This window comes from Mirounga angustirostris, unplaced genomic scaffold, assembly GCF_029215605.1.
Source record: "Mirounga angustirostris isolate CCGP_5_RB_7025 unplaced genomic scaffold, mMirAng1.0.hap1 SCAF_1, whole genome shotgun sequence".
NCBI lineage: Eukaryota > Metazoa > Chordata > Mammalia > Carnivora > Phocidae > Mirounga > Mirounga angustirostris.
The window spans coordinates 174028934-174050429 of record NW_026991709.1 but is presented as its reverse complement, the minus strand read 5'-3'; the positions used below and the strand labels follow the sequence as shown (position 1 = coordinate 174050429).

At 38.7% G+C, this 21496-nt stretch overlaps 1 protein-coding gene across 2 annotated transcripts in view; it reads left to right on the top strand.

The window, feature by feature from the left end:
* CHL1 (cell adhesion molecule L1 like) overlaps positions 1-21496 on the top strand; it is a 214173-nt gene that overhangs the window by 148880 nt on the left and 43797 nt on the right. For both annotated transcript variants that reach the window (XM_064593579.1, XM_064593581.1), the window contains exons 7-12: positions 857-904; positions 3326-3446; positions 8434-8618; positions 14278-14409; positions 20098-20238; positions 20790-20901. In XM_064593579.1, coding sequence (XP_064449649.1) covers positions 857-904; positions 3326-3446; positions 8434-8618; positions 14278-14409; positions 20098-20238; positions 20790-20901 — 739 coding nt within the window. The remainder of the gene's footprint in view (positions 1-856; positions 905-3325; positions 3447-8433; positions 8619-14277; positions 14410-20097; positions 20239-20789; positions 20902-21496) is intronic.

Genomic DNA, 21496 nt, shown 5'->3' with positions numbered 1-21496 from the left:
TTAAAGCTGGGTTGATATTTTCCGCCATTGTTTAGCTCAACTCTGGAGACTTCATCCAGATGAAAGAGACATCTGCAGCTGCAGACCTACAGTAGCTCTGTCTCTCAGAGCCAGAAAATCAAATCTCAATTCACAGTACAAGTATATTTCATTTGACATCTGCAGGATCTGGTCCTTTGCAGTGGGTGAAATACACAGCAATCTTCCAGGGTTTCTGAAGCAAGTCTCAGGCTTTGATGCATTGTGATCTTGAGTAACCAGCAGGCTGCAAATGTGAGAGAAAACAAGAGTCAAAAATAAAAAGAATGAATATTATAATTTTTATCACATCAAGCTTTGTTGTCCTTCCCAAATTGGCAAAGTTATGTGGGTTGCTTCTCTTCCCTACTTGATTCTGCAGATGCCAGTCTGGGTTCCCAAATGGGAAAAAGTCATTAGTGGGAGAAAGAACCAAAAAATAATCCCTGACAGTTCACTGACTGAATATTTGGCTCTGGTAGAGTCGCAAGTTGGCATTACCATTCCATTGTCTGATTTGGTTCATGGTTTTTTCCATCTTCTGTGTAGATACACTATGCCAGGCCTTCACTATAGCATACCTTTTGGCAGCCCCAATTCCCTTCAACGGAGCTGTAATTTGTGTCCACTCGACCTGGATTCAGCTGTGGTAGTTTAAGATTAAACTCATTATAGTATTTTTTTTCCAATATATCCCCAAAGATGATGTTCTAGTGAAGCATGGTTGTATCTCATTTTGTAATCTTTCTAAGAGAAGACTATGACTTTTCATTCATTATTGATATCAGCATCTACCATTATGTTTGTGAGTTTTTTCTTTCATTTTTTTTTATTTCAGTAAGGCATGCTAATGACTCAAGTTCATCCACAGAAATTGGTTCCAAGGGTAAGTCGATCACATGAAGAATGTTGGCATTTATTTTTACCTTTTGTAGCTCATTGTCATCTCAGAATTTAAATTTTTCCTTCAATATCTTCATGAGTATATTAAAATACTAATATTTTTATAAAGGAAAATGCCTGAGCATAGAGGTTTCTATTACCCCCTCCTTCCTTAAATATGTGTGAAGGAGTGATATTTATAAATTCATCACTTTGTAAAAGTATATATGTAATACAATTCATATAGACAAAAACACATACACTCACACACATATATATATGCATATTTTTTAATGGAGTAATTATTTTGCGTCTCCTAAAATGTCTGCCATGGTTGAGTGACATTTTGGTTGGTAGCTGTTACATGCGTAAAGGAAAAAGAAATGGTTGAGTATCAACAGAAGTAGAGAAACACTAGATTTAAGAAAGTTAAATGGTTATTTTTCTAGTAAGACTTCTCAGAATACTTAACATGGGACTGTCTATTGTAACTCTGAGAAAGAATATAGTCTGCAACATTTTGCAGACTCATTTGTCTGTGAAATATTTCATTTTTACCCCCCACAGAACATCTAATAGAGCTAGTGTTTTTTGGAAGATGCCTGAGTAAATCTGAATTCTATAGTAAGCTAGTTTTTTTTTTTTAAAGATTTTATTTATTTATTTGAGAGAGAGAGAATGAGAGACAGAGAGCATGAGAGGGAGGAGGGTCAGAGGGAGAAGCAGACTCCCCGCTGAGCAGGGAGCCTGATGGGGGACTCGATGCCGGGACTCCAGGATCATGACCTGAGCCGAAGGCAGTCGCTTAACCAACTGAGCCACCCAGGCGCCCCTATAGTAAGCTAGTTTTCCACAACGAGAAGAATCCTTTACTTGAATGCAACACAGGTTCTTTATACCATTGGAACCAGTGTCTTAGCCTACATATCTGATACACTGGCAACATCACAAGGGCTGGATGAGGGCTCTTTTTGGTGCACCCTCAGTTTGACAGTGGACTGATTAGCACACATCCCCACCTTCATGATCATTGAGGTCAATAACCCAGTCATGTATATTGTATCTTTATAGCACTCAGTGAAAAATAATTGCATGAAATGTGTGTTCAACAATTATTTTTCCATAAATACTTACAAGGAACTGTCTCATGTAAACATTGGTACCAGTGCCCTTCATTTCTCTACTCTGAATGTCAGCTGTTGATACTTCCCACGTCATGTCAAATCACAGTGACATTGGATGGGGGAAAAAAACAATTTCTGTAAACATTTGGAAATGCTGTTAAAATTTACATTGAAAATGGAAGTCCTCATTTGCCATTGTATTTGAAAAGTACTCTTTTTTTTTTTAAAACATGGTATTTTTTTTTTTTAAAGATTTTATTTATTTATTTGATAGAGAAAGACACAGCGAGAGAGGGGACACAAGCAGGGGGAGTGGGAGAGGGAGAAGCAGACTCCCTGCCGAGCAGGGAGCCCGATGCGGGACTCGATCCAGGGACTCCAGGATCATGACCTGAGCCGAAGGCAGTCGCTTAACCAACTGAGCCACCCAGGCACCCCTGAAAAGTACTCTTGAGAAGTAACAAATGGAACGGTTCCATATGTATTTAGTGAGAGTGCTTGCTAATCCTTCCCTATAACCGTGTTTCTCTTTGAGGGGCTGAGACTGTAAACAGAGTCATCTTAAAGAGCTTGATAGGGCGCCTGGGTGGCTCAGTTGGTTAAGCGACTGCCTTCAGCTCAGGTCATGATCCTGGAGTCCCTGGATCGAGTCCCGCATCGGGCTCCCTGCTCGGCAGGGAGTCTGCTTCTCCCTCTGACCCTCCCGACCCTCCCCCCTCTCATGTGCTCTCTCTCTCAGTCTCTCCCTCTCAAATAAATAAATAAAATCTTTAAAAAAAAAAAAAAGAGCTTGATAACTTCATAGATGCATGGGGTCCACCACAGACTTCCTGAATCAGAATTTCTAGGAGCAAGGCCTAGGGAGCTGTATTATAACAAGAATCTTATCAAATACTTAGGTACATTACATTAAATAAAAATATTTTCATTTTTACACAGCCATCAAACATGGCCAGGTATGATTAAAGTGTAGGATATAAAATCATAGACTATCAGTTAGCTCCTAAGGGCTTTCATCAAGAAACTAATTATCTGGAACTTCTGGAATTTGAAGATGTGGTTTCAATCACAACCTTCTTAAAACCTGGTACTTCGCTAAGTTAATGCGTCTGAAGGACAATCCATGCTTTATGGTAAGAATGGAGTCTATTTAAATGGTGATATATTAAAAATGTGTCTATGTATATATATACATAGATACATATAGGTATATACGTGTAAGGATGTTTTAAGAAAGATTTAGTGCCATGGGATTTTAACACTCTTAGTCTGGAAAAAATTTGTGACTTTTTGTATTATAGCAAATTCGATCAAGCAAAGGAAACCCAGACTGCTGTTGCCTCCTACTGAACGGGGCAGTGAGTCTTCAGTTACTATCCTCAAAGGGGACACCCTGCTGCTGGAGTGTTTTGCGGAAGGCCTGTGAGTAACTTGACCTCTGTTTATCACTTTGTCCATCCATTTCTGTAGAGAATAATGCTTCAGTTAAGCAGTTAATCCTAGACACACATTTTTAAATTATTTCTTTAAAAAAAACTCTGTTACTACATTTCTGGAGGAAGTAATTTGCACTTCACTCTACAGATTTCAGGCTGTGACTGAGATTGATTTATAATTAGATTGTTCTGTCAGTTTGTGATAGTGTGAATGGAGGTGACAATGACAACATTCTCCTTACCTAAGTCAGTGGGGAGATGCCATCCTTAGAGCTCGAGGTTCTTAGCTGTCAGCCTCTTACTGTTGCTGCTGGGTTTTTGTCTCTCTGCTATTCCATTTTGTCCTATTCCTTCTCGTTATGCAATGAGCTCTGATTCCTTTGCAGGTTCCAAGGAGCCTAATGTATCTATTATTTCACCCTGTTGACCTTTGCATACAAGGAGGTCCAGACCATGTAATTTTAGAGAGCTTCACCTGATAATATAATTAAGTCAAATTTTCATATCTGAAAAATCAGTGCACATTTCCAAATCCTCCAAAAAATGCCTTAAGGAAATTTCACTTGGTCATCTCTTAAAATCGTTACATTTGTTGAGTAAGTATCCCGAGTCTATGCAAATAGGGACCATCTTATTTAATTCTGAGTCATGGAAGTTTGCCTTTTTCCTGCCACCATCCCTCTATGCTTACCACCACACGTCCATTGCTACCATTGGGAATACCATGGGAAAATACATCCCACCATCCCAATACCCTGAGTTTACATAATTAGCTTGTAAGCTCAGGCCTTCTTTTGGCTGGGCACCTGGTTAGTGAAGTAGAATTTGAAATTTTAAAAATTGTAGTCATTCATAGTTCAGTATATATTCTGAATGGGTAGTTTTAAATTGGTTTTTGAAGAAAAAGAGTCAATTTTAAAGGTTTTGCAACCCCTAAGTTTTGCAAATGTCTCTTCCATCCAGCAAAGACATGCAGGTTGCCGGGCACCTGGGTAGTTCAGTCGGTTAAGTGTCTGACTCAAGGTTTCGGCTCAGGTCATGATCTCAGGGTCATGAGATTGAGCCCCCAGTGGGGCTCCATGCTCAGCGGGGAGTTGGCTTGGGATTCTCGCTCTCTCCCTCTCCCTCTGCCCCTCCCCCCCATGTGCACTCTCTCTCAAATAATAAATAAATAAATCTTTTGAAAAAGAGAGATCCACAGCTTATGTGTTTGAGATTGCCATAGTGTATTTGATGTAACTAGTTAGATGTGCCTTGTGACATGACCTCTGTTCCAAAAGTTTGGTCTCTGTATTATGTGAGAAGGTGAAAGCCTCAGGTTCAGTTTGAATCATGATGGTAACCACCTGCTCTGTTGTTCTTATTCATAGATGTTTACAGTGGTAGCAACTCAGTTCTTTCAGGATTCATCACTATTCTTGGTTGACTCTTTGGGCAGGGTGAACATTTCAGGAATTTTTTTTTCTTATTTCCCACAAATGCCATAATTTACCTCTTGAGTTGGCTGGGAACTGCATGGATTTTCAAAATAACACAAATGCTCTCATGTGCTTTTTGGAAAATGCAATGTCATGAAGCAATATATAGAAAGAAAATGGACATAAATATCTGTGTCCTTGGGACGGGATGATTCCTGATGGATTGTCAAAGAGTTTTCACCTACACTGGCTTCCTCCTACTCATGTTGGGTTTGTGTTGGATAATCTATCTTGCCTGGTCCTCTTTCAGATTTTGTATTGTAAAATTTTTAGAGTCCTTTAAAAATTGTTTTCTGAGAAGTTTTTAAACCATGAATGTTCTGTAGAGACAAATCATTATAACTTGGACGTTGTACTCTTTATTATGTGTCAGACACTCTATTTTACACTATACACGCATTAGCTCATTTTATCCTTGCCACATTTCAGGGCTATCATTATTCCCATTTGCAGGTTAGGTAAATGAAGCCCAGAGGCTGGAATTCATGTCTTCAAGCTCAGTGAAAAGTGGAGCTGGAACCCCATCCTTTCTGCCTCCAGACCCTAAACTACCTCTACATTTAACGTATTTCCGTATATTTCAACCAAATGAACTGTTCTCTTCAGCTAAGGGGACGGGGTGGGGTGGGGAAACCAAGCATGGCATTGTTTCTGAATCGGAAGAAGTGGCCTATAGTAGATATTTCTGTAAATGGTTAGTCATAATGAAAATGTTGATACCATTAATTAAAACAGGAAAAACTAAACAGGGTTTCAAGTCTACAGATTCTGTGAAGAAGGCAGAAATTTTGAATAGTAGAAATGACACTGTGAATCTCCTTCAGAAGAAGAGGCAGTGAGTGGAAAGTACACATTCATGTGCTAGTTCACACTCACTCCCACCCTGGAAAAGCTGCTTTAGGATTAGAGGGGGATATTGTTGTTTCCCTCTGTTGATCATTGGGCTCACACTGTTTCTTCTCTCTTGCCTCTCTGTTTTGTAAATTCATGAGCTAGGTGTGATTGTGTTGCAAGATGCTACATTGTAAAAATGTAGGAACTATAAGGAAGTATACAAACAAAAATTGGCTGGACAAGGACCTGAACAAAAATTTAAGATTATGAGATAGTGCATGTTTGTATAGTAAAAGGGATTAAGGATTAAGCAGTATATTTTCATTCAAAATTTCATTGCTCAAATACTGTTAGTATTTACTAACAGTACCTTAAATTTAAAAAAAAAAGAGAAGAAAAAAAATTGAGAAGAATATAACTGGACATCCTTGGAATGGGATAGATATGTCCCTAGATAAATGAGGTCTCATGTTCACCTGATACTTATAGGTAATCTTTTTATTCTCTTCTTTTAAGGGATAGGTATAGAGGATTAGACTAGTTTTTGAGGACTAGCAAAAAAAAAAAGTCCTGCAGAAAGTGAGATGCTTGCACTATTAAAACCTGGACTCATGGAAAAACTGCTTTGGAGGAACCGAGGTCCAGAGCAGCCTGTAATTTGGCAAACTGCCATTTTAACAGATGGCTTGGAAAGCAAGCAGTTAAGAGACTTGAGTTCGGCCTCCTGTTAGGTGGTGTGCTCAGGAAGCCGGCAGCTAATACCCTCTCACAGCTGCCTGTCTGAGCATCACTGCTGTTCCCCACAGAAGTATGCCCCGTGCTCTCAGCCTGGGCAGATATAAAGTAGTGGTTCCAGCTCTGTACAGCTTGTAAGCACTTGAGCCTTGAATGGAGGAGGGGAAGAGAGTAAATGTGCGTAAATTAAAGGACCTACATCTTTACCTCCAATATATATTTTTGCATAATAATGGAATTATTTTAACTGATCAATACAGTCTTAGATAATTGACAGAGACTATATGAGATAATTGTTCAGTTATCAACTAGTAGCTAATTAATTTGGCTACAAGCACACATTCCAAGAATATACAGTTAGGAAGTAAAAGGGGATGGAAAAAGCACAAATATAATAGAACACAGTGGTAGAAAGGACAAGTTTAGTGTTGGACAGACTTAAGTTCTAACATGTCATTTATTACCCCAGTAACTTTAAGCAAGTTAATTAACTTCTTAGAGCTTCAGAATCCTCACTGGTAAAGTGATGATAATAAATGCCCATCTTTAGAACATATCAATATCTTGTAGCTATTAATAATAAAAATAGAGTGAGGAAGGAAAAGCAGCATCATTAAAAATAGCAAAATAGGGGCACCTGGGTGGCTCAGTTGGTTAAACGTCTGCCTTTGGCTCAGGTCATGATCCCAGAGTCCTGGAATCGAGTCCAGCATCTGGCTCCTTGCTCAGTAGGGAGCCTGCTTCTGCCCCTCCCTCAGCCTGCCATTCCCTAACCCCCTTGTGCTCTCTCTCTCCCTTTCAAATAAATAAATAAAATCTTTTTAAAAAAATAGCAAAATAAAGTTTATTCCATTCATGTAGCCCAACTGGAGAGGAGAAATAAAATATTATCAGTTAAAATCGGCCATCAATGCTTTCCACATAATTCTTTTTATTTATTTATTTATTTATATATTTTTTTCCACATAATTTTTTGAAAAGATTTTATTTATTTTAGAGAGAGAGAAAGAGCGACAGTGCAAGTGGTGGGAGGGGTAGAGGGAGAGAGAGAATCTCAAGCAGACTCCCTGCGGACAGGGGACTCCATCCCACAACCCTGAGATCATGACCTGAGCTGAAACCAAGAGTCAGCTGCTTAACCGACTCAGCCACCCAGACACCCCTCTTTTAAATCACAAGAGTCATAGATGGCACCCATCCTCCACTCGTCTAGTTTTTGTGAGCTGGGATTTTTCTTAAACCCAGCTGGCTTGATTCTCCACTCCTGTTTCCCACCCTAAGGTGGAGAAAGTTATCCTCTTGATATGTGACAAGTTATCAGTTTGGTTTTAGTTTTGTTTTGTTTTTACTGTTTTTTTGTTTGTTTTGATTGGGTGATCTCATCTTTTCAAGCAAGGGAGATGTGGTTCATTCCCCCTTCCCTCTGTTCCCTAACAGAGGGAGAAAGCCATGTCTGCTTACTCTTGGGTCCTACTTTATCTTGTTTTTCAAACTCTTACAGGGAATGGGGCAGTTATTATTAGCCACATCAAATCACTTGCAAGGAGATTTCACACTTGAAATATATCTTGTAAATATTGAAAGTTTGAAAAATATCTTATGGTATTTCTGCGGGTCCAATTATCCACCCTTTTATCTAGCCACACCTATTCAGCTATTATAAGTAGTCAACCCTCTTAATAGAAGAAACTTGATTTCCGTAGAAGCAGACTATTCAAGGAGCTTTCAGTAAAGGAGATCTGATCCAATCTGACATTCACCATCGAAGGTGGTGTGCAGGTCTGTGCACAGGGAAGGCTAATTTTTATTTACTGGAGCTCTGAGTGCATACATAAAAGCATCATGTTAAGGGATGTGACCTGGGAGGCTCTTTCAATTTAATTGTGCACTTTAAAAAATGTTTATCACTCATTTATTGTGTTGCAGACCAACTCCACAGGTTGATTGGAACAAAATAGGTGGCGACTTACCAAAAGGAAGAGAAACAAGAGAAAATTATGGCAAGACTTTGAAGATAGAGAATGTCTCCTACGGGGACAGAGGGAATTATCGTTGCACAGCCAACAATTTCTTAGGATCAACCACTCATGATTTTCATGTTATAGTAGAAGGTACATTCCCCATGTTGATTTATTTTTCTTCTATTAAAAAAGAAAAGGTGAATTGCTATATGTAGTGGACCTACACTTCTAAAGCATATATGTTAAAACAGGTAAGCCATTTAAACTTTTAATTTGAGAGTGGGTACTAGATTCTATTATACTCCAATTAACCAGATTTGTCATTTACCCCACGATACCTTATAAAAGGGACAAATGGCAAGAAAAGATCTCATGTTAAGGATTAAACACAGATAACTTCCACATAATTTTTATTATAATAAACATATGATGCTGCATAATATTAAATCATAGAAGAAGTAAGCATTACAAAGGAAGGATTTATTATGATGAGTATCATGATGAGCTTGTTTCCCAGGCCTATGGTTAACTTGCTATGTCCTTGATCAATTTGCTTCACCTTTCTGTACATCAGTTTCTTCCTCAAAGAAATGAGGGTATCAGACAAATTATCTTAGTTCTTTCCTAGATACATTATTTTTCTGTCCATATCTTGGGTTCACATGACATTTAATATGTTACTTATGAGGAAAGGGTAGACTGGATGCTAGAAATACTAATTTTCTATCAGATGATGCAAAATACACATTATATTCAAGTCATCTCTGTAAACCCAAGCCTTTTAATCAATAGAGGCTTAGCTATTGTTTCTTATATTCACAGAAATAAGTGGGCCATGATGTCATCATTTTAAAAAAAATCTACATATCACACCATGTAGATATTGGAGCTGTGTCTACCCTGCAAGTAAAGGTTATCTAGGCATCTTGGGAATCTGATTGATGCAGACTGTTTTCTGTGGGTCTGATTACATTGAGGTCTCCTATCTATAGTTTGGTTGACTGTATTGATCAAATTGATGGATTGATTACTGCATCTGTACTTATTTAGTACTGTGTAGGTTTAACTACTGAAAGGAATTATCTCTTTCAGGATCCTATTTAGTGAACCAATGCTCTAGGGTTTCCATTTGTATTCCAATAAAGTTTACTGCTTAAGCCTTCAGTTTGTGCAGGGAACACCTAAGTAAAAGGCTGACTGTTTTAATTAATGGGGGAAAAAAAATGAAGACTCAGACACACATTCCACTTACAAGTAAATGTTAGGATAATTGTTTTAGTTGTCTGCTGTTTGGAATGACACTGCGTTTCCAAGACCTAGCCCACAGTGTATATGATTAAGTTAGGGAAGAGCGGAAAGCCAAATGAGAATATCATTTTCCTTGATTCAAAAAAAGCAAAACCTATATAGGAGAAATATTACTCATATTACCAATATTACGCATAAATATCATTAGCTGCCAACAGTGATACATTCCTCTGATTTTAAATTAGTCACAAAGAAATTCAGAGAGGAAGAGTTTGAGAGGTTTGTATATATATTTTTAGTCATCATTAGATGCTCCCATATAATTCAGCTACACCATGCTACAGGGATATTTTCCTGTAACCCTTTACCCCTGCCCAGAGCAAACACATACCCACAAACCAGACATGTCTAATTGTTAACTGCTCCTACTCCAAGTTGCTGACTATTAGAAATCCTTCCAGATGGCTGGAACATTGCTACGGTAGCTGAATATTTTAACAATCTGGCCACGGTTTTCTTGACTGTAAGACTGAAGCTTTCAAAAGCATTGCAAGGGTTGCAAAAAAAAAAAAAAAAAGAAAAAGAAAAAGGATGTAAACTTAATTACGCAATTTAAAATGTTGACTATAGGACTCCAAAAGAATCTAGGTTTCCTGAACGAATTGTCCTCACTATTCATAAAACAGCTATTAGCACTATTGAGATGTAAATTATGTTTTTATTAGGAACATTTAATCTTTTCTCCTTAATGAGAAGCTACTAAATGTGCCCTCAGTTGTATGTTTTAGTAGTTTCTCTTCACACATGCAAGTGAAAGGCAAACTGGGCTCAAGAAGTCGGTTTTTCTTTTTTTTAAATGTGAAAGCAGTAAATATAAGCCTCATTAATCATAAGCACGGATGAGCTTATTCTATTCAATTGTCTTCTGCTTTCCTGCACTTTCTTTCCCTTTTTTGTCTCTTGTTTAGAAACTCAAATGAAATAACAAGGATTACCATAGGATCACAGAACAATGCTACTGTGAACTTTGAAAATCGAGTCCATTCTGAAAACACCCATTTGTGCTTAAATAAAAGCATGTGTTATATTGTATTCTCTATGTGATGTTTCTTCTTTATTACTAAACACAATCAAATTCTGTAATTGAAGTTGCAACATTCTAAATATGAAAACCATATGCATTTTCAAATTCTGTCATACATGTAAGCAAAAACATCCTTGTCTTGACAAGGCACAGGTATCCTTTCTAGGTATCTATGATATAAATATTTTACATTCAATAAGGAGAGATGTTAAAATGGCATCTAAGATACTCTAAATCCGGGAATCAGAATATGACCACAATCACATTTTAACTAATTATTTAAAAATAAACTCCCACCAACAGCATTCATGTAGTAAACTTTGGAATCATTTAAGACTTTTGAATTTTAGTGTAAAAGGAAAGTATTTATATGTAATTATATACTCATAATTGTCTTAAAAAGATATCATGAACTCAAATGCAATTCATTGATATACTTAAGAAAGCCTCATTTTCAAATAATCTGTTATTTCTAAAGAGTTACAATTAAATCCAAGTTTGATGAACCTAACAATTTTGATTTAATAGAATATAGATATTTAGTAGGAATCCGTTACTAAGAAAATAGCTTCCTTGTTGTTTTATAGGTACCAAATTTCCTATTTTATTTCATTTCATTTTCCTTCCAGTGATAAATGTCTCTAATTAACTTGCTTATTATATTCTAAATGTTCAGTCATTTGCATCTCAGTTTTTAACAGCATACAGAAATTATCATCTTTTTTTATTTACAATTTGACAAATTGAGTAAAGTTTCAACGTAAGTAGTTTTCATCAGTTACCATGTATCTTAGGATAATAGGTAAAAGCATGAGATTCAGTGATGATGTTGTCTCTCAGAATTTTCCATTTTAGCCTTTTTTTTTCCTCCCCCTTTTTCTTGAGCTTTTTTTCATCCTTTCCACTAGATCTTACCCTTCAGGAATAGAGTTACATGTTCTAAGCTTTGGAAAACATCTGTTTGTTCTCTGTTCCTGCATGTCCTTAGCCTAACTTCACTCACCAAAAATAACCTGACCCATGGCCAGTGTCCTCAGGCTCACTATGCGTTCTTTTGTGAACAAAGTAGTACCTAGCTAAATATGTTCAACCAAGACATGAAATTATGAGACTGAGAAGTCAGTGATTCCCTCCTATCTAAGGGTCCTTCTTTCCTCCCAATGCCTTTCTCACTGGGGTCTTTAGGGATCAGTCATTTCAATTTAACTCATAATTACTCCATATGTGTCAGTTCTCATTGTGCTAAGCAGAGGAGACACAAGAAAGACTAAGATTCCACCCTGGCTCTTTATTTATTTGAGAAGCATAAAAACAAATGTCCAAGCATTTATAAAAAAAAAAAAAAAAAAGCTTATCCAAAAGGGGGATGATACCTAGTGAATATACGAAATCTTGCTATCAACCTCCAGTGGATAGATGTTGGAGGAGCTTGGATTTGGAAGCACAAGGGAAAGTTGGTAAAGCCATATAGCCTTGGTTTCTATCAGTGGTCCAAATTAATAAAATAGTAATTAACTAGGAATAACATCACATTTACATTGGAGTCTCAATGCTGCTCAGTTTATAGGTCTGCAGATCCATGGAGTGGCAAGAACACAGAATGGGGCTTCTTTTCTTGGTGACACTGAGCAAGTTAGAGAGCATCTCCAAGGCTCAGCCCTTGGTCTGCGAGGAGAGTTGGAGAGGGTGATAACATCAGCTTAATGCAGACACCTAGAGGTTAATGAAATTTGTAGGATGAGAACAGAAATAAAATCCTGATTTTATTATGCATGTATATTTAAAGAAATGTTATCATTACATGATCTCCTTTATTTTATTATTTGGCAGATTATTATTATTATTTTATCATTGCCAGATAACATTAATTTCAGGTGTACAACACAATGGTTCGATATTTGTATATATTATAAAATGATCACCAGATTAAGTCTAGTTAACATTCATGGCTACATAATGACAACAATTTTTTTTTTTCTTGTGATGAGAACTTTTAAGATCTACTCTTAGCAACTTTCAAATATGCAATACAGTATGATTGACTACAGTCAACATGCTGTACATTACATCCCTATGATTTATGTTTCTACATTCAGTTTTTGCTCTGAAAGCAATAGTCTTAGTTTGCTGTTGTAAACATGGAAATTTTCATGTTCATGGAACTTTTTTCTCTAACTCAAATGTTTTATTTTATTGTGGTTGTGTGAAAAGACAAAAGGAACAATAACATCAAAAATGTGCATAGCCACGCACATACACACCCATCTCAGAGGGTCATAAGCAGTTTATAATTTGGGACGATTGCATTTTAACCTAAATGACTAAATATTTACAGATTATGAATACACATTTTGAATTTAAGATTTAGTAACTAAGCCCACACCCTATGGAATAATTACTAGGGCATGTCTCGTGCTCGGACTTGAATTTGCCAGGGTTATTTGTATATTTTTGTTTTTCTTGGTGAATTTATAGGCATTTTCTTTTCACATAATCCCTTTGTTTCCCCTTTACTTAAAAAAAAGCAGTTTAAGTGACATTTTTTTCATTTTACACATATATGTACCTTTAAAAGAGTTTTCTTTTTGACAAAAATGGAAATCCAAAAATGTCTTGGGGGAAATAACCAAGCTACACTTGATGGGAATTACTCCCTGCAGGTATTGTGCAATTTTCTCTGGAATCAAATTATCCAAACCATCCACACTTTAATCTAAATCTTTTATTCACTCCTGACATAGTAATATACTTAAGGTGACAAGGTATGGCAGTAATATTTGCACTAAAGACAAATGTCTCATTCTGTCCTGAAACACCACTTAGAATTACACTATTGGAGCATTAGGGCATGAGAAGATGCAAGTAATTTAAATACATCTTTTCCTCCATTGTTTTGAGGACAGTAAGCTAAGTGTTGGTTTTAGGCTTCCTTCTGCCTGCCTTACAAAAAATAATCTCTAGAAAAATAATGTTTCCCAAATTTTTAAGATAGATAAGTAGATATAGATATGGATATAGATGCTACAGTCATTAAGAAATATTTAAAATAAATGCTGAACATTTTAGTTTCATTAAAAAATTCTCAAAATACGTTTATCGAGTATCAGCCTTTTTAGATGCCTTGCTGCAGCTTGAAAATAAGCTGTAGCCAGCGCTAAATAAACTTAACCATCTGCTTATCCCTCCATTTTCCGTTAATGAGATAGGTACTTGTGTTGCTGAATAAAGTGATTGTCTATATGTTGATTTTATTATACATGCTAAGAGTCCAAATTAGATCACACACGCACACATACACACACCCTATAACAAAAACGGTGCCCATCTTGCCTTCCAGAGCAAGGATCAAAAAGAGCTAGTGTGAAACACTTTATTGTGCCTGCCATCTGCTGGTGCATTAGAGAAATGCAGGCCTTAACGTTTTTGGACCTTCTGACGTGGATAAACTCACTCATGATCTCTTCACTTTACTTCCAGAGCCTCCTCGCTGGGCAAAGAAACCTCAGAGTGGTGTGTACAGCACTGGGAGCAGCGGTATCTTGTTATGTGAGGCAGAAGGAGAGCCTGAACCTACAATCAAGTGGAGAGTGAATGGCTCCCCAATTGACAGTGAGTGAAAACCCCACTTGTGATGCAGTGCCGAAGGCAATGGTGTGCGGGGAAGGTTGATAATCCGACACCCTGCTTATGTGTAAAATGCAGCTGGGAAGTGGCTGGACCATCAGGACAGATCCAGCCAGGAAATCCAAAAATTGCATCTTTCTAAGCAGTTTGATTTATGCTTAGATTTATGGAAAAGCCATAAATAATATTTGTATTCGTTGAGTCATTACATTAATTGTATATAAAAATATGGTTACAAAAATAAAACAAAGGGCGCCTGGGTGGCTCAGTCGGTTAAGCGTCTGCCTTTGGTTCAGGTCATGTTCCCAGGGTCCTGGGATGGAGCCCCACATCAGCTTCTTGCTCAGCAGGGGGCCTGCTTCTCCCTCTCCCTCTGCCTGCCCCTCCCCCCTGCTTGTGCGCGCTCTCTCTCTCTCTCTCTCACTCTGGCAAATAAATAAATAAAATCTTTAAACAAAAATAAAAAAAACAAGTGAATGAGAAAGAGAATCCAAGGAGGAAAGCCCAGCGCTCTCCTTCTCCCTGAGAAGAAATAGGTGCAGGGACCTAGTGGTTGAGAGCATGGGTTGGAAGTCAGGACTTACCATAGACCCAGGCAACAGCAACCCTGCCCTGGGTTCTGCTCTTTACAAGCACCTGCCCTGGCCATCCTTTGGTCATGCCTGCCTCCTCTATTATTTGAGAAATTCACAGGGCCAGTGAGAACTACAGAGCTTGGACACAGGCACCCTACCCCTGGCTCCCTACATGTTCTCGATGGAGCTCCAGTAGTACCCAAGACCAGAAAAATCCCTGTCCAGTCAACTCTGAGCCCTCCCACAAGGCCTGGACATGGGAGGATGGGGATGCACAAAGGCTGAAGGCTGATTCTCCCTACTCTACCATTTCCAGCATAGAACTCTGAGAACTCCAGAAATCTTCAGTTTGAACCTAGAGGTCTGGTCAGTTTGAGTGTCTTTGTGAAAGTAGGATAGAACAAATTTTGTCAACTGATTAGCTTAATTTCAAGTGTTTACATTATTATCTGTTGCTTTTATAAGTTCCTTTTGTTCTGGACCCACTCATGTCAAGGGTAGACATCCTGGTGGTCCACAGACCTGAGGTCCCATCTAGGCTGTGCACCTTCCCAGGTGTATGATCTTGAGCTGTTTACTGAATCTCCCAAAGCTTTAGTTTTAGGTTTTTTTTTTTTTAAGATTTTATTTATTTATTTGACAGAGAGAGACACAGCGAGAGAGGGATCACAAGCAGGGGGAGTGGGAGAGGGAGAAGCAGGCTCCTGGCTGAGCAGGGAGCCCGATGTGGGGCTCGATCCCAGGGTCCTGGGATCATGACCTGAGCCGAAGGCAGACGCTTAACAACTGAGCCACCCAGGTGCCCCGAAGCTTTAGTTTTTTAACAGCACAACATAGCTAATGGTAGTTGGTTGTGATTGAATGAGGTAAATGTGGTCAACCACCTAGGATAGTGGCTTTTTTGTAGAACATTTTGGTAGTTTATAAATTCTGGGATCAGAATGCCTCTGTTTGCATCTAGGCTCTACCATTTACTAGTTGTATGATTGGGCCTATTACTGACTCTCTTAAAACCTGCTTCCTCATCAGTAAAATGGGCGTGAAAATTGCACCAACTCTTGGGTTGTTGTGTGGATTAAAGAAAACACCATGCAGAGAATGCTCGGGACAGGGACACTCCTAAACTTTTGTTTACTATTATTGTTGTCACATAGCAAGCACTCAGGAAACCTTAGCCCTCATTATTAATATCCTCAAATTTGAGATTTTTTTTTTCATCTCTCTAGAGAGCAGACTAAGAAATGAATCCAAGGGAAATGAAAACAATTGTTGTTTATAAAGAATGTTAAGGATGCTAAAATAAGGAATGCAGATTCTCTGGAACATAAAATTATAAAATTTATATCTGAATGGCACTTGACTGTTTATGGATAGATATTCACATATTGCTTTGAATCCCCAAGTGAACATTTTTAATGGAGGTACGATTATTCATATTTAACCAATTGATTCCTTCATTCAATAATATTTATTGAACGCATTCTTTGTGCCAGGCGCCGACTGGCATTATTGCCTGGGAGGTAGCCGTGAATAAAATGAACCTAGTGGGGAGAGTCAATCAGTAGACGAATAAGCACGTAAATGTGTGCTGTAGTGTGGTGAATAAAAAATAGCTGAGTAAGGGCTGGGTGTAAGAGAAGTTCAGGACTTCGAGTTGCTATTTTATTTTAAGATAATACTAGTAAGTATTTTACCTTTTGAGGTAATTCACCTTTAAGTAGAAAGCCTGAAGGAGGTGAGGGAGGCAGCCATGTAAATACATGGGGAGGAGCTTTCAGGGTAGAGAGGTCAGGGAGTGCAAAGACCCTGAGGTATGTTTGAAGTGTTGATGTCAAGCAAGGAGTCCGGGGTGGTTGAAGCTGAGTGAGTGGGAAGGGCTGGGACACGAGATCAGTCAGCTGGTGGTACCGGAGCCTCATCATGTGTATAAAGGTGAAAGCCCGACTGGAGACTTGGGATTTTATTGTAAATCAGATGGGCAGCACTCAGAGGTTCTTGAGCAGGAGAATGACGTGATCTGATCTATTAACAAAGGATTGTTCTGACCTCTGAATGGAGAAGCAGCCGTCTGAGTGCTCCAGCTGGAAGCAGCCTGAAAGACCCTAGAGCCGAGGGCTAGGTTGGTTGTAGTAATGGTTATGTTCTGGATGTATTCTCAAAGTAGAGCCAATAGGTTTGTTCCTGATGAGGAGGTCAGGGCTGAAATTAACTTACACGAGACAGCATAGCTGAATAATGGCTGGTGTAGAGCCAAAGCCACATCCTTGTAGCCTAAGCTCGGTGTTCCTTCCACAGCTCTCCTTGCTCCCCCGCAAATGGGCTGTAGCCATTTATAGGTTGGGGTGCTTGATCATGGTGGGCTGACTAAATCTCTCTGAGCTTACAGTTCTAGCAATTCTATATCCTTTATATGTGGTATTTCCAAATTAAATGAAACTGGTTACTAGTATTGGTAACAGGCCTAACCTTTTTCAAATGCTTTGCCTCCAGTATCTGTGAGCTTCCTAACAAGCCCTGCAGAAGAGAATTTTTTTTTTTTTTTAATTTTTTATTCTCCAGTTTGCACATGTGGCAACTGAAGTTCAGGGAGGTCACGTTACTTAATTGAAGACACAACCCCAGTCTATTTAGAGCCAGACACGGAACCCAGAAATGATGAAGTCTCAGAGCTGAAGTTTCTCCCACTATATTTATTGCATTATCACCCACTGAGCTGACCAAAGACATCTTATGACAGAACTAGTGTGTTTTGGTGGATATTGATAGAGAACTGGCTTTCTTGAATCCCAGGAGCTCCTGTTAGCCTTGGCCCATATGCAGCAACACTCTGCAGTTTCCATACCTCTCCCGAAAGGCAGCCTCGAGCCATGCTTAGCTCTTTGTCATCTCGAATCTGTGGCTACAGTTTCATGTTTTCTTTTTGTAATGCTGTGTTTGAGTCAGGGTTTACCATGGGCAGATGAAACAAGGAGTCTAAAGATAACGATGGGGAGAGCTCTGAAAGTTTTAGAGCTGGGTGTCGGGTGTGGGAATGCAGAATCAGATCAGAGGTTCCAGTCCTTTAAAGCCTTAAAGAACTTTAAAGAACAACTCATCCTGAGCATTCTCAAGAGATGAACTGCCCTGCAGGATTGTACCGCTTTTCTACTCTTGCTATATAAATGATCACTAGCTTAGTGGCTTAAGACAGTATACATGTATTATTTTACAATTCTGTAGGTTAGAAGTCCAGTAAGCCTCCCTGGGCTGCAATGAAGGTGTCAGCCATAGTGTGTTCCCTTCTGGAGGGACTAGGAGAGAACCCCTTTCCTTGTCTTTTCCAGTTCCTGGAGAGAGCCCACATTCCTTGGCACAAGACTCTCCATCTCCAGTCAGCATCATTGCATATCTGACCATGTTTTCATAGCCTCATCACCCTTTCCACTGGCCACAGCCAGGGAAGCTTCTCTGATTTTAAGGAACCTTGTAATTATGTTGGGCCCACTTAGATAATCCAGGATAATCCTTCCATCTCAAGGCCCTTAACCTTAATCACCTCTGCAAGTCCCTTTTGCCATGGAAGGTATAATATGTTCTAGTGGTAGAGATTAGAATGTGGGTATCTGTTGGGGGCTATTACTCTGCCTACCACAGAGACCTTCTAGGAATAAAATGCCATCCAACATAAATGGTTTTCCATCATTTCAGGAAATATTTACTGACTGCCTCCACTCTGCACTGGGGACACTGTGTACAACACACAGACAAGATCCTACCTATGTGGAGCTCACAGTCAAGTGTAAAATTATATTCATTTTTTTTTAAAGATTTTATCTATTTATTTGACAGAGAGAGAGAGACAGTGAGAGGGAACACAAGCAGGGGAGTGGGAGAGGAAGAAGCAGGCTTCCCGCTAAGCAGGGAGCCCGATGCGGGGCTCGATCCCAGGACCCTGGGATCATGACCTGAGCCGAAGGCAGACAGTTAATGACTGAGCCACCCAGGTGCCCCAAATTATGTTCATTTTTGACTCTCAAATGTATAAGGATACTCTTCTATTTTAATAAGCAATATTCTATGTTTTCTATAAACCAAAACTTAGTATAGTCACTATTTTGTATAATAGAGACACAATAAGTCCTAGCAGGGAGGGGCAGAGGGAGAAGGAGAGAGAATCTTAAGCAGGCTCCACGCTCAGCACAGAGCCTGACTTGGAGTTTGATCTCATGACCCTGAGATCATGACCCTAGCCAAAATCGAGAGTCAGACGCTCAACTGACTGAGCCACCCAGGCGCCCCTTGTAATGTCATTTAAACTAAAAATTTTAACATCTGTGCCCCTCATTCGACATTCGTGGCTAATATGTTTCCTCTTTAATGAAACAACACATGTGGTACTTCCAACAGAGTTCTTTGGCCCTTAATAAATGTACCGGAAATATTAGATTTTCTCATTTCCCAAAGACATTTCCAGAATTATACCTGGATCAGGAGGAAGGTTGGATTTATTGCCAAAAAGTAGAAACTTTAGCCCCTGATCTCAAGAAGTTGTTTACTCTTACTGTGAAAACAAAATATATGAGCTGTGTATCCAACGTGGTTAAATAGGAAAGCAAGACAATTGAAATGAATGGTATAGATCAGAAAATGGCACAGGGAAGAAAAATCAAATGGAGGAACAGAAGTGTCAAATGGCGAACAAAGGAGCCAGTGTTGGTGGACTGGTTGGATCACTCCATGCTGATCATGTGATTTGTTTTGGCAGTATTGGAACCTAAATTTATAAGAATAAGTGAGGTTTAGTTATAGTGGGATTTGAATGCTGAACAGAAAATCTGAAATTTTATTTATGGGTATGAATAGGGAGAGGCAATGAGCTAGAGATCAACAAATATTTTAGAAATCAGTAGTAATCTGAAGGAAGATTGAAATTGGAGAAGGGTCTGGAAAGAAAAGCCCATGGTTGATGCAAAGAAATTCTACAAATTGGCTTCAGTGAACTATTATTCACCCTAAACTGGTCTTAAAATATAAATACTGTGTGACACATTTAATAAATGGCGTGTAAATATTTTATGTCCTATTTTTTATCAAACTGACATTCTTTAATCTCTTGCAGAAAATCCATTTGCTGGTGATGTTGTCTCCCCCGGGGAAATCAGTTTTACCAACCTGCAACCGAATCACACTGCTGTGTACCAGTGTGAAGCCTCAAATGTCCATGGCACCATCCTTGCCAATGCCAATATCGATGTTGTAGGTAAGCAGACTGTTTACCTGCTGTTTTCTAAGGGAAGATGTTCAAGGTCGTGCACACAAGTCAATTGAATTCCAGACACATAAAACATGGGGGGGGGGGGGAGAATATCATCAAAGTACCTTTCATCTAACATTTGGGTATTAGCCTTCAAACTAAAATTATACTTTCTTTTTTATTTTTTCTTTTTTTTTTTTAGAGAGACAGTGTGTGTGCACAGGAGTGGGGGTGAAGGGGCAAGAGAGAAAGAGAGAATCTTAAGCAGGCTCCACACTCAGCACAGAGCCTGATGCGGGGTTCGATCACACGACCCCGAGATCATGACCTGAGCCAAAATCAATAGTCACTTAACCGACTGAGCCACCCAGGCGCCCCTAAAATTACACTTTCAAAAATGTATTGAATTTGGATATTTTTCTAATTCAGGAACATATATTGCAATATTCGGCTGTCTCCCCGTTCTGTTAATATGACTAGGATATAGAAAAATCTAATGTGTGCACATTATTTCTTACATGAACATTGACAACTGTATTTATGTCATTTTCAAACAGATGTCCGTCCACTGATACAAACTGAAGATGAAGAGAATTATGCTACGGTGGTTGGTTACAGTGCTTTCTTACACTGCGAGTTCTTTGCTTCACCTGAAGCAACAGTGTCCTGGTAAGCTGGTACAAAGTTTTCTTAAGAGAATGTCAGTGGTAGATTTCACCTTGTGTCTTCATCCATCATTTGATGGGCTGTTGTTACAATGTAGCCAATGCCTCTGAGAAATAAGGTAGCAAACTTAATTACCTACCTCTCCCGGAACTGTTGACTAGATGTGCAGGATTTTTCTCTCATGGGGAGATTAGGGAGAGCCATTTCTGCTTACAAAGGAAAGCAAAGAATTAAAGTTATTACTAAGACAATTTTACAGATAGATTTGGTTTTTCATTATGGGTATATCAAAAGTCATATATTACAGCTGACCCTTGGACATTGTGGAGGTTGGGGCTGATCCCCCATGCAATTGAAAATCTATGTATAACTTTTGTCTCCCTCAAAACTTAACTGCTAATAGCCTACAGTTGACCAGAAGCCTCACCCATAACATAAATAGTTGATTAACACACATTTAGGATGTTATATGTATCACATGCTTTATTTTTGTAATAATAGCTATCTTTTTCTTAAATGTTTTTCCTATTTCTAGGCTACACAGTTTGTGAGTTCTTTTAAGTTGTTGCATATTTCCAAAAATTTCTCCAATATATTT